This window comes from Brachyhypopomus gauderio, chromosome 6, assembly GCF_052324685.1.
Source record: "Brachyhypopomus gauderio isolate BG-103 chromosome 6, BGAUD_0.2, whole genome shotgun sequence".
Taxonomy (NCBI): domain Eukaryota; kingdom Metazoa; phylum Chordata; class Actinopteri; order Gymnotiformes; family Hypopomidae; genus Brachyhypopomus; species Brachyhypopomus gauderio.
The window spans coordinates 25676702-25690170 of record NC_135216.1 but is presented as its reverse complement, the minus strand read 5'-3'; the positions used below and the strand labels follow the sequence as shown (position 1 = coordinate 25690170).

At 44.1% G+C, this 13469-nt stretch overlaps 2 protein-coding genes across 9 annotated transcripts in view; one reads left to right on the top strand and one right to left on the bottom strand.

The window, feature by feature from the left end:
- Window positions 1-2346: 2346 nt before the first annotated feature.
- lpar2a (lysophosphatidic acid receptor 2a) lies at window positions 2347-10595 on the bottom strand. Of its 8 annotated transcripts, XM_077010006.1 has the most exons (6): window positions 10546-10595; window positions 10401-10463; window positions 10046-10155; window positions 6875-7018; window positions 5381-6277; window positions 2347-4941 (listed from the first exon to the last, which is right to left on the bottom strand). In XM_077010006.1, exons 5-6 carry the CDS (start codon window positions 6117-6119, stop codon window positions 4631-4633), a joined length of 1050 nt encoding a protein of 349 aa, XP_076866121.1. In that variant the 5' UTR covers window positions 6120-6277; window positions 6875-7018; window positions 10046-10155; window positions 10401-10463; window positions 10546-10595; the 3' UTR covers window positions 2347-4630. The 8 variants fall into 8 exon arrangements, with proteins under 8 accessions (XP_076866121.1, XP_076866122.1, XP_076866119.1 ...); XM_077010007.1 differs by having other exon boundaries at window positions 10027-10155; window positions 10401-10565; XM_077010004.1 differs by having other exon boundaries at window positions 10401-10565.
- A 2737-nt stretch (window positions 10596-13332) lies between these two features.
- Window positions 13333-13469, top strand: part of brd4 (bromodomain containing 4) — a 30957-nt gene continuing 30820 nt past the window's right edge. Inside the window, exon 1 of the mRNA XM_077009996.1 lies at window positions 13333-13467. The gene's annotated coding sequence lies outside the window, so the exon portion shown is untranslated. The remainder of the gene's footprint in view (window positions 13468-13469) is intronic.

Below are 13469 nucleotides of genomic sequence, written 5' to 3'. Positions count from 1 at the left end.
CCCTTCCACCACTGCAGCACCATTTCCTTTCTGGTCTCTGCTGCTGTTTCATGAGCTAGCACCTGTCAAAGCACCCAGGTTTTTTTTTTTTTTTTTCTTTCTCAGTTTGGCTCAACAGGCTCCGCCCCATCCACCGCCACTACGCCACTCCCCCCCCCCTCTTCACAAATACACACGCATGCTTTTCCCTTCGAGGCGGACAGACTCTGGGCTTCATGGGGCCGTGTTCTCCAGGAAGCCCCCGTTCTCCTGTTTTGCACTGTTGACGGGGGAGAAGGAGGGTGTAAAGGGTCAAACAAGGGCACATGGCCCCGCCCACAAACACTAGACCCTCCGCACTGTGAGACCTCCTCCCCTCACCGCTGGAACCAAAGCGCCGTTGGCAGTCTTCTCATGGGTCGACCAGAACACCAAAACATCGTGCAAGACCTCGTTCCTCGCCATTTACAGTGTCTCCGTGGCATCTCTGTGTACTTTACAGGTCCCCATACAAGGAACGTGTTTGAGTGTCGGTATAGGGTCATCAGTGTAATGCATTTAGAGGGGGAGGGGATTGGCTCCTTACGCTGTTTAAAAAGTCAGTTAAGCACAACTACAAGTGAGGGGTAATCATGATAAAGTATAACCGCAATGTGAAACTCGGGGTGCAAATTGAGTCATTTCACAGAAAAGGCAGAAAGCAAGGATGGGTTGTAGTCAGTGTACTGTATGGCCCGTAATGATGATCTGTTCATATCTGAGATGAGACATCGTGTGGTTTCATGACATGTATGAGTTTCCTTTTGGGGGGGGGGGGGGGGTCCAATAATGCACCAGCCACCATACAAACACTGCAATGTTACGTAGTGTTTGTCTCTGTAGAACAGTGCTGTTGAGCCAGTGGTGACTACAGTGGTTACTGCTGCGGTGTTTTCTGTGTTCTTTGTTTATTATTTTTCTTTTCTTCTTTTCTTTTTTATGAGAGAAAATATTAATCCAGATATGAAATTGTCTTCCATGTATGTAGGCATAGCTCACCAGTTTGAGGTCCCCCCCCCCCCCCCTTTCATTGCTCAGAACAGAGGATGACTAAAACCAAAAAAACAACAAAAAGATATCCTTTCCACGCACATGGCGTCACGTCATTACACGCCTTGGTGGGTCCTGCCATTCCTCCATTCTTTCCACGGGGCTTTTCCCTGCGTGGCTTGCTACCGGCTTTAAGCGCGCCCCCCCACACACACACACACACAGCTGTCGCACACCTGGACCGAGTCAAGGCCCACGTGACACTGATAACGTAGCTACCGGACTGCAGTTGTTCCCTGTACACCTCCAAGCCAAAAATGTTGCATCATAACCTTGCTCGTGAATGTGGGTGGATGGATAACGTACCTGTTAGGAGGAGGAGGAGGAGGAGGATGAAGGCCTGGACGTTTGGTTTTTTTTTTTTTTTTTTGGTTTTTTGTTTGTTTTTTTTTTTTAGATGACCTGTTGTGTTGCATACAACAGTATGTGGTGTGTGTGCTTTTTCCATTTCCCCAACCACACACTTGAATCCTGATTGTATTGTATGTGCAGGTGATGCTCTAATTCCACGATAGCAGCATGCTCCGAACCGCACGCAATCCCTTCTGTTGCCTACGGTTTACACGTCCGGCTTCTCGGAAACACCTTTTTGTTTTTGTTCTTTTGTAGTGTTAATTTTTTTTTACCAGTTAACATCGCCAATTAACAAGGGCTCTTCTGCTTTTGAAGTTTAACCAAAAACTAGCGTTAGGTGTGCTGTAGCTTCAAGGTGAACCGCAGCCAGTACCGAGGATCTTGCAGACTAATGTCGACCTTCTCTTTGGACGTTGGAGACTGAGCCGTTGTTAATGTCTCTCTCCCTCGTTTTCTTCTGAATACAGTTGAACTAGTCACCGCAGCACCAGGGCATTGTGATATATATATAAATGAAACTTGTTATACAAAGGACTCAGCAACTGAAATGTAAGAGGGGTTTTGTTTATATGTATACAACAAAGAACAAACTTTAAGGACCTTTTCAAGAAATTACACAGATCATAGTGTCCTGTGTTGATTAATGTTAGTTAAAACATTTCATATGTCTCTTATATCGAATGCTATTATTACACCAAATTACTCTTTAACACTCCCCACCAACACTTTTGTTTGTTTGTTTTGATGTACCAGTCATCTATGGATGTCTTTGTACAGGTTGTGGAATGTGTGTTTTTTCTCTCTCAATGTAAGAGCTGTTACCTTTTTTAATTACCTGGTTTATTCGCCTTTTTCTTTTTTTATGATCTCGATAACGTTTTGATGTTTCCGTTTCACTTTGAATTGGGATTTTTGAGTGTTGCCAGATTGTTTTATCTGCTTCTGTCAGAGCTGGTTCCGTTTGTATATGGTGCATTCAGAATTCCCTTAAAATATGATCTGCTTCTTAGATCAGTTCAGCAAAAACGTGACACCATGATAACCGGTGTCGGTAAATAGCATAAAACGTTTTTTTCTTTTAGGCACCGGTGCTCTTTTGATCTTGGCCGTACCTAGGTTTTGTATTTCCCAACGTGTAACAGCCGATTAATTACGATAATTACGATCCCCATCCCTTTAATTAGTAAGATTTGAACGAGTAGTTTCTGAACACAGTCAGCAGTAAATAATACACATCTGGCCCTGCATAGCTTTAGCTAACCTATGTCGAAAGGTTTTAAGAAGGGATGAACAGCCGTGTTACAGGTTGTAGAGGTTCTACTAAACGACTAGGACGGTTAAATCACTTGAACACTGCCCTTAACAAAAGGCAAGAGTCGTCCGTGTTTTTATTGGCGTTTTTACGATTGGCTGTTTTGCGCAATTCGGGAGTCCACCTATTCCGCATTCCGGCATTTTACACACATACCCAAAGGCAATTTTACCTGTGATTGAAAACACGTCTGAGAATGCAGTCTGTTTTGTCTTTCGTGTGGCTGCCGTCTTTAATTGCATGAATGCAGACCGAGCGGGTAGCAATCCGTACTTCACGAACAGCGTGATCTTTTGTTTTGGTCTTTTAACGTTTTGCAGATGTACGATCGCGGGGCACAAACGTTGACATGCACGAGCATGTTAGGCGGAGGTGAGGTGGGCCGACAAGGAAGGCTGATCCACAGCACTGCAACGTTAACGCTGTACTCTACTCCAGCTGATTTTATCACTTAAGAGGAAACGCAGAGAGCGGAAAGATCCTACAATAATGATTTTCCCCCCCCAGAGTTGTGTAGCATGATCCCTGGCCAGAACTACTCATATCGGAACTTGTGATGCCCACACGCTGCTGATTACAGCAGTCCAAAATCAAGCTTCATATGAAGAATTGATCCTCAGTTCGAAATGGGGCCCTAATCTAGCAGCCAAGGTCAATGTCCACATGACAAGGCAATGGTACTGATAGTAATAAACTGGTCAGTACCTAGAGCCTAGATCAGCATTTTACTCTAAGATGCATGTGAACAACACATGGTGTCAAAGGCCACTTCAGATTATCATGAATCGAGGTTAATTCTACTGCACCAAAACAAATGGTACTGAGGTGTTTTTTAGTGTAGTATATCCTTTCTCCCATCTCACTCCTTCTGTAGTTACCACACCCCTTTCTCTACCTCTCCTGTCATCTCCATTTTCCTTGTATATACGCCTCGCCATTCTCAGACTTGCTAGTCTGTTACGAACTCCTTTTATACCTCAACTTTAGAACTGTTCTAGTAAGAGAAAAAAAAACAATATGAGAATTGTAGTGTTCCTTATTAGAAAAGCAAAAACTAATAAAATAATCTAGTGTGCTTTTGATCCTGGTGTGTGGTTTATGATCATTAGCATATCGGGCTACTTTTATGTACATAAATATTTACAAAACTTCTTTTGCCATCCAACACCCATTTGAAATAATGTAATCTGAACACATCCTCTGCTTGGATAAACAGATCTTGCCAAAGGCCATATAGGTAAATCCTTTTTCTTACAAGAGCATACATCAAGAACAAAAGTCTTTTCAAATACTTTTGTACCACATTGAAACACTGCCATGATTTCAACATAACACGCAAAATTATCGACACTCAAAAGGAAGGAGAATGAACTCATTTACACAGAACACAAAAGCACTTTCCAGAAGATGTTCATGCTTTCTTGAATCCAGTGGGAGTAACATCCACGCTTTTCAAAACTATTAGACATGGAAGAGAGACGCTTGACTGCACTCACGCATTGTTGTTAAACTGGTAAACCCTCTCCTATTCTTACCTCTCTCTCTCTCTCATGCGTGTGTACGTATATGTGTATATATATATATACACACACACACACACGTCTACTATCTGCAATTACCACTAAAAAGTGTTACCACACCAGACTGTCCATTATAGCAAGTCAGTGCACCTCAGTAACTGAAACAGCACACAACTCATGACTGCTTTAATTACAGGAATGAACACGCCCAAATGGCAAGAACACACACCATCAGGGAGTGTCTGTGATCATCCCAACAGTTTATTTACTAAACCTGTGCCATTTGTGGAATTATCAGTACAGATGACTGTTCGGTTCTTGCAATACTTCAGACATTCATGCTCAAGGGCCCGAGTCCATTAAAAGGTGCTGGAGCTCACAAAGTAAAGTGATCTGTGTGGTTGAAGTTCTCAGAAAGCAGACGCTCTTTGTTCAGAGTGTCGCTCCGCATGTCAGTGGTGCTCTCTTCCTGCTCCTCCTCGCGCCTGCAGAAGTAACAGAGGAGGCGTCTGAAGGTGTTCCTCATCTCCTCGTCCCGGCAGGAGTAGATGATGGGGTTCACCAGCGAGTTGCACTCTGCCAAGACCAGGCAGTACTTCTCGTATTTCAGCACCTCACACTCCTTACATTCCAGCCCATCCAGCAACAGAATGACCAGGCCGGGAGTCCAACAGATCACAAAGGTGCCTGAGGGGGTGGGAAAACGGAAGGACATACAAACAGCATTAGGCTTTGTGAAGCGGCATCCCCAGCCCCCCCCCCACGCGTGTGCACACTGCGCTCACATCCTGTTTTCTGAACTACGTGGCCGTAGACGGTGAAGTACATCTGAGGATCCTCAGACCCGTTTTCATTAGACGCAACCACTTCAGTCAATTAACATCCGTCGTCTTGAAAACGTCACCGTGCAATTACCATTCCAGAGCGGGCCAAACAACAGATTATATACCAGCGAACCGGACAAAGTGTTATATCCTCCCTGGGGCTATCCTGTATACGAGCGTGGTTAGTAACCTTAGCCTAAGCCACTTATTAGTGACCTCAACCAGAGAAACGAGAGAGAGAGAGAGAGAGGAAAAAATAAAATAAAAAAAATAATAAAAAAAAACAGGCTTGCATCCCTTACCCAGAATCATGGAGACCGTTTTCATGAGTCCGACGAGCGTGTCGTTGTGGCCGGCATCAGCGGCGTGCGGGCCGATGCTCCGGCTGTTGCGTCGCACGTAGAAGAAGATCCGGGCGTAGATGCCCACCATCACGGAGAAGGTGAGGAGGTTGAGGCTGGCCCAGAAGACCAGGAAGCTACGCGAGTACAGCGGGGCCACCGTGGAGCACGAGGCCAGGTCGCACACGCAGTTCCAGCCCATGGTGGGCACCATGCCCATGACCACGGCCACCGCCCAGATGGCAACGATGAAGAGCAGCACGCGACGGTTGGACATGGTGCTGTGCAGCTGCATGGTGAAGACCGTCTGGTGCCGCTCCCACGCCACGGCCAGCAGGTTGACCACGGAGGCCATCAGGCTCATCTCGATGAGGGCCCCACGCACCAGCCACTGCTTCTGCGACAGCCCGATGGTCCACGGCCCCGTGTGGAAGATGAGGTAGAAGTAGGAGATCCCGGCGAAGAGATCAGCCGCCGCCATGTTGCCCAGCAGGTAGTAGATGGGGAAATGGAAGCGTCGGTTCACCACGATGGCGGCCATGACCAACATGTTGGCAAGGACGATAAAAATGCAGACCGGGACCCCGAGGCCCACCACCACAAAGTCGATGGACTTCCATTGTGGGATGATGGACTTGTTACTCAGAGAGTAGAAAAACGAGATGTTTTGCCCATATCCTTCACACCGACTAGTGTCCATGTTCTACAGACACACAGGTGAGCCAAATGACGACTGCTAGATTTCGCTTCACTGAGGTGGTATATCAACCTCCATCAGAGAGACCATGCAAACCCTAAGGATCCAGGTTCATCAAGGTGAAAAGTGTTCTGCTCACCACAGAGCGATCGTTTGCTATCCTACAAAAATAAATTAAGCACACTATAACATCCACTTGAATAAAGTAACAATTGCTTTTTAAGGTAATCAAAAGGAAGAAGGGGTGAATTATACCCTCGTCTGTGTGTGTGAAGTTATATTTATATAATAAGTTTTTTATATATATATATATATATATATATATATATATATATATATATATATATATATATATATATATATATAAAATGCATGACCTCTGGAACATCGCCCTAAAGCAACACAACCTTAATACGTACTGTGTAGCCCAGCTCATTATTAACGGTAGTTGTTTGCCTCTAAATCACACGAAAGTGTACCATTAAAGTCCACACAACACTCATGAACATGTTTTTCTGTATTCGCATTGGCAAGCGCTAGACGTCAACAGATTAAACAATTCGTGTATATTTTGTCATCGCTGCTCTTCTAATACGGTTTAAACATTGCATGTCTGGCATCAAGCCCCAACTGACAATGTTCTCGTTTTTCTGGTTTTCTGTCCGATTGCCTGACTGATTATGGCAATCAAATGAAGACATGAAGGAAACAGAATACTACATTTAACAAACGAGGGAAATGTAAACACTTTATCTTACCACTACGAAGGACGTACTGCTACCACAGAGCGCCGTCCTGGTCCAGTGGAGCGGCCAACTCAACTGGGTTCCTTCCAAAGTCAGTCGGTCTCTCACAGGCTTGTACAGGATATTCCATTCCCCAAACCGAGAAGAGAGCCTTTTCTACTTAAACAAAACGGCAAAAGCAAACTCAACTACACGAATCTACAAAGTTTAGGATCACTTACCAATGGCTTGACCCTACAGCACTGCCATTTGTCAAAATAAATGCAGAAATGGTTTCTTTTTATGAGAACATTTTCTCCTACACGCGTTTCGGGGTGTGCCGATCTGACAACATTCAGCGGTGGACTGTCGTTTATGGCCTGTAACCTGCGCGTAACGCCGACCGGAGATCCCACCTCTCTGATTGGTTAGAATTCCTTACGCGAATTACAACCATTAACAAAATATTATATAAAATATATTTATTGTTTTTAACCCGCGCGTCACACCGCTGTGAGATTCCTCCTCTTTGATTGGTTAGAATTCCTTACGCGAATTACAGTTTTAACAAACAAATTGTTTGTTTTGTATTGCATGCAACCGTCATCTGCTGCCTGTCGCATCTGTCTGCAACACACGTAGATACTGAAATAGAGGAACACCAGGGAATTAGCAGGAAACTAGTTCTAGTTGGCTAACTTCTAAAGCCTTTTGTAAAGTAATTTTGTCATAATTCTGCATTCGTCGAATAATGAAAAATAAATACATATAAGAAACTGCCAAACAATTCATTCTTCAGTTTCCCTTGAAATCAGTCAAGATCTATCATAGCTACTACTTACTGTCTACACGCCAAACTGCTTGCCTGCCTATATATCCATCCACCCTGACATAAATACATCTGTGAAGTTAGTGCCCGAGACAGGAGCAGAGAATTATAAACAGGATTATTTAAACAATGGCGACTTGAAAATCATGACGTGATAAGTAGTCTGTTGTCTGTTGACTGACACAGGCTGATCTCACTTTACACAGAGACTGCGATCTGAGGTGATATGAACAGCACAAGGGCCCCTCACGGAAGGTTGTGTAAGGCCACCAGACATCCTTTCAACCAACAGGCTTCAATAGAGTAATCTTCTTTTACCCCAGATGGTTACAGCCACATCCTGATGTTTGTACAGAGTCACTGAAGTAAAGGGAAGAAAAATCACAAACTCTGAGCTCTAGATCGCGTGAACGCTCGTGCATTGTGCACTACAGCAGAGAACAGCTTTAGTGCCTTTTACAGTCTGGCTATATTTGTAATTAAAAGGAGGGAAAATAATAGAAATAGGAAAAATGGAAATGTTTGCGATGACAAAAATGTCTCGTCAGTCAACCCCCCGAGATTCTGATTTCAGTCTCAGTGTTCGTTTAGTCAGCCTGTGACTTTCTTTAGCCCATGTTTCTTATATTTCAGGGTTATATGTGTAAAAAGATGCAGGCAGTACAAACACATGCAGAGCCACTTAGTTTTTAGTTGTATCCCTCCTCACCTTCCATGATGTTGCTTAGAATCTGAGATGAATGCACATGCATGTTGTATGTCTTCTGTACGCGTGCGGGTGTGCGCATGCGTGGGTGTACATTAAGGATGACAATATGTTTGTCCACGTCATCGGAATTGTCATATGTTTGGGAAAAGGATGTAACCTGTGGAGGGAGGAGAGGCGAGGAGCTCGAGACCACTGTGTGGGTGGAGGTCCGGCTGGGCTGCTCTCCGATTTCTGTCCCCGATCTGGACTTTACACCCCCCCCCCTCCCCTCCCCTCCCCAGAGCAGACCCCCACACTGACCACACGGAAATACGGCATGCTGCAAGAACTCAAGATGAGCAACTGAGAAAAATGACACAGGAAAAAAAAACAAAAAAAAACAGATGAAATAGAAGGCATAGGTCAGATAAACAGGATGCTCGCTAGCTCTAAGCATCCTGTCGCCTGAAAATGTGTCTAGGCTGGAGAAGAGAAATGCAGTGAAGAAAAACCTTAGAAAAGGAATGAAGTGCTTGAATAGCTGCTACTTTGAAATCCTTAAAGAGAGGGCAATCTCAGACATATACGGCAGCCGAAAGAAACCAAACCTTAGTGCAAAACCTTAGTGGAAGAAGGCCGTCTCAGAACTGTGCTGCTAAAACAAACGTATGTAATGCCACTGGCTCTGATTTAAAATTTATATAGCAAAAAAAGATATTCCACAAGTGAACGTTATTTCCTTTGTATTTCAATAAGCTAAATAACTAAATCTATGAAAATAAATAACAGGAGTAGCATTTGGACTAGGAAGTAGTAAGTACTAAATTTGTTTTGTTTGCTTTTGACACATATAGGTAGATTTTACATTGATATGATCCTCTGAACAAGCACTGGAGGGTGTAAACGCTTTTCCTATGCAAGTTTTCGCGAAGAACAGGGGATGTTCATTACGACCAGATGCTGGACTGTGGTTTACCCCTCCAGGACAAAATGCCAAACCAACATTCCATCCCAGTCATGGGTCACCAGTATACAGCTTCTGTGACCTACAGCAAAAGATACTGCTGTTTACTCTTTGTAAGAATTGTAAACACAATCATGATACACTCACACAAAGCTTTACCCACCATCAAAAAGCTTGTGCTAATGCCCTCATACACACATGTAAAATTAAATTCTCACGCAGTTCATCAGTTGTGTCTCTAGACTCGTATTAAGAATCTCTGCTGAGTTTCCGTTGACAAGGAATATCACAGCCGTGCAGGTCTAGCGCCCCCGTGTGGTAACATCCACTAACTCATAATCTAAAATCTAAGAACTCGTTCCCACAAAAATATAAGTGATCCAAGAAATTAAATAGTACGGTCGTGTTCAACATTTTTAACTTCAAATATAAACATGTCTACTGAAGGAAGTGGACTGGAATGTCTTACACTGGGGCAAACTTGAACGTAGAAATCAGATTGTTGAGACATGAAAAATCCGTGAAAAACAGAACCGAAACCCAGAAACATTTATTTAACCCCATCAATCATATATCCCCCTAGGCAAGAATACAGCCTAAACCACAGAGGAATACAATTTGAAGAGGATTTAAGGACCCCATTCAAGGGGAAAGTGATTTAGAAACAAGCCACAATTGGGAAATGGTTTAAATGGGAAAATAACCTGAGGTTGGAATACTGACTGCGCGCGTGGAGGTCCAGCTGGCGCGCGCTCGGCTTTCTTCCCCTGATCTGGAACTCTCGTCGGCCTCCCAGAGCAGACCCCACAGTGACCGCGCAGAAATACGGCGTGCTACAATTAAAGAGGCCTTGTCAACTTACAACTAGTATATAACGTTAAATAAAGTCAAGCAGAGCAGTTTCCCAAAACCTACATAGTGTTAAGATCTTCTTAAATGAGACAGATGTACTGTTCACTGTAATATTTGTTCATTTAAATATTATCGTTGTGTTGTGATGCTTCTATGAGTATAGCTTTTAGGAACGTGCCACCAAAACATTTATCTCTTTCAAAGTCAACTTTCATAATCCATTGACCTTCTCTGTCCTCTGATCTTCCAGACCAAGAAGACTTTCTCATCCAGCTCCTATGTTGGACATCTTACACAATAATTGGAAAGGATTAAAAGCAGCTGAAACAAAGTTGAAGAAATCACAGCCTGACACCAATCTCTTCTCCCACCGTGCTCCTCTAGCAAACGTCTCCTCCAATGTGAGTGCTGATAAGGCAGGATTCAAGGAGGAAAAGCTGGCAGCGTCTGAATCATGCAGGCTCTGAGGCACCTTCTAAACTCCCATCCCCCACCACCGATGACTTGGCCACCTTATTTGATGAGAAGATTGACTAAATATACCAGTCCTTTCCTCCTAGCACTACTTCTAAACTACAGTAAACCTTACTGCCTTAGCATGGTTTTCTTGACTTTCCACAGGAAAATCTTATCTCGACTAGAGGTCCTGTCTCCAGCCCTTTACACCCTTCCGCACGTCTCTAAACCATCTCGCAAAACCTGCTTCCTTTCATATCTTCAACTGTAAAGGGTTTCTTGTCATCCTATTATGTACCAAAGGCCTTTCAGACAGACCGGCTCATACTGATCCTGACAAAGCCCTCACTCGACACTTTAGCCACCTGCAACCAACCAACGGTATCACGTCTAATTCTTGAATGTGCTCATTACAATCCGCCGAGTGTCTTGCAACGAAATGAACTAAAAGATCCTAACCAGTGTGGGTTTAATGTGGGTTTAACACGTTCCACCGAGGTGAGAAGCTGAGAAGCTGTGTTCTGTGAGATCGACCAAGCTGGTGTCGTTCCTGATTAATCTCCATCCCTCAGCCACGTTCAGCACGGACAACAAGAAGATTCTTCTGTCCACCTCCACGAGCTTTGGAATTAATGCCATGGCATTGCGATGGTCTGCCGCATACCTGGAGGGACGGTCATATCAGGTGACATGGTGGGGATCTATATCTGCACCATACAGACACTTCCGTGGTGTCCTCTCCGGTTCTCCCTCTACTCCCACTCTCTTAGTGAATTCATATCCTCAAATGATTTCTCATATCACTGTCATGCTAAAGGTTTTTTTCCTTTCCGCACTCCAACACTGGTTACTGCTCATACTGTGGCATGCCTAGCAGACATCTCCTCCTGGATGGCAGCTCCTCACATAAAGCTACATCCAGCATGAGTGAGCTGCTATATTTCACTGGAGTATATCGCTGGAGATCCCCAAGTCAACACTTTCTTACTAGAGAACTCTATGGTCACTCCAACTAACAAGGCCCACGACCTGCCGGTTAGTTCTGGACAGCCAGCTGTCTCATGCAGGTTCCTTCAGCAAAAGTTTGTGGTGGCTTGCATCAAATTGAAAACACTGATGTTCACCTCCAAACCTGAACCAGCTCCCACACACCTACCAACACTAATCAAACCCTGTTCTACACCACACTGCCTTTGAGTCTCTACTAATGCTCACTCTCTCTCCCTCTCTCCCTCTCTCTCTCTCTCTCTCCCTCTCAGACGAGATGCGGGACACATTCCGGACAATGTGGATCCAGCTGTCCTGTAAATGTAAATAGAGCAGTAACAAACACTACTGAGTTTTTGCTGAGCCTTCATGAGGTAGCACATCATGTACATGGATCAGCCGTAACAATTAAACCACCTTTGAACCTTCGAGGCATAGACTCTACAAAGCGTCAGTATCAGATACCAGATACTGCTCCCATTAAGATCCATTAAGTCCTGTATGTTGTGAGGTGGGGACTCCATGGAACAGTGTTGTGATCTGGGGAACTTGGTCAACAGCATACGCCTTGTCAACACCTTGAACTCTTTATCATGTTCCTCAAACCATTCTTCAGCATTTTTTTTAAAGAGCACAGATGTTTGTGGTGTAAACAAAACATGATTCATCAGTCCAGGCCACATTCTTCCTTTCTTCCATGGTACAGTCCTGATGCACATGTTCTCAGTTTGGTCAGAGGACTGGTCACTGACACTCTGACCAGACTACACAGCTCCTAGGAATGTCAGTATCAATCTCAGTCCAGAAGAGCACAGTCAAAGGAAGAACAGAAATATTACACACCACTTTTAGAAAACCACCAGAAGGGGGTGAGAGAGGAATAGAGTCTCACCAGGATGAGACTATCTTCCCCTAACCCTTGAATGTGAAAGAAAAGCACACCTTTCTATACAACCTAGTGTATAATGTAGCACTTACACACAGTTATTTTCATATTACAGCGTCTTGTCCTGTTTTAAGATAAGTGCATACGCACAAACAGATATAGACACACACAGCAAATGTGCCATGAGGGCAAGAATTAAAAAAGAATTGGTCATTATCTTCTGGAAACAAACTAGTTACAAGGACATTGGGAACTAGACTTCAAAGTCAAATTGCCAATGAACATTTAAATTAAAGTATTCATTCGTTTATTTTAAGTAAAGGACGTCTGAATAACATAAATCAAAAATGTCTTCGGGCACCTTTTATTACCAATGACGTTAAAATCTCTTACGATTCTGACCACACGGGGGCGCAATGTGGACAATTTTGACGAACTGTCATCGTATTTAGGACGTTGATCGATCGTTTTTTGCTGTTTTACTGGCGCACATTCGGGCCAAAGTGATTCAAGAGGTAGAGACAGAGAGATAACAATATTTCGCAGAAATACACTACATGCCAGATCCGCTCACAGCTACAGCATGTTTAACTTAAGCTAACGTAGCTAGCTAGCTATCCTAGCTTACTTCCGACAAACATGATATGAAAAACAAAAAAAAAACAAAACATGTGATTTGCCTTGGTCAACATTTATTTGTATAACGGCTAATCACGTAAACAAGACGTGTAAAAAAATAAAAATAAATGTGCTCTTTTTGCTGGACTCCTCGGTCATTAGCAGGACCGTCCCGAGGCTCCGTCCCCCCCCCCCCACCCCCACCCCACTTCACTGACAGCGCTGTCCTCGCGCTCCGCGCGTCCGGCACGCGCATGACGTCACCGCCGTCTCGAGCTGTTTGTTCTGGATTCTGGGAAAGAAAAAGGAGCCCGCGCGCGCACACCTTGACAACCGCACAAATAAGGT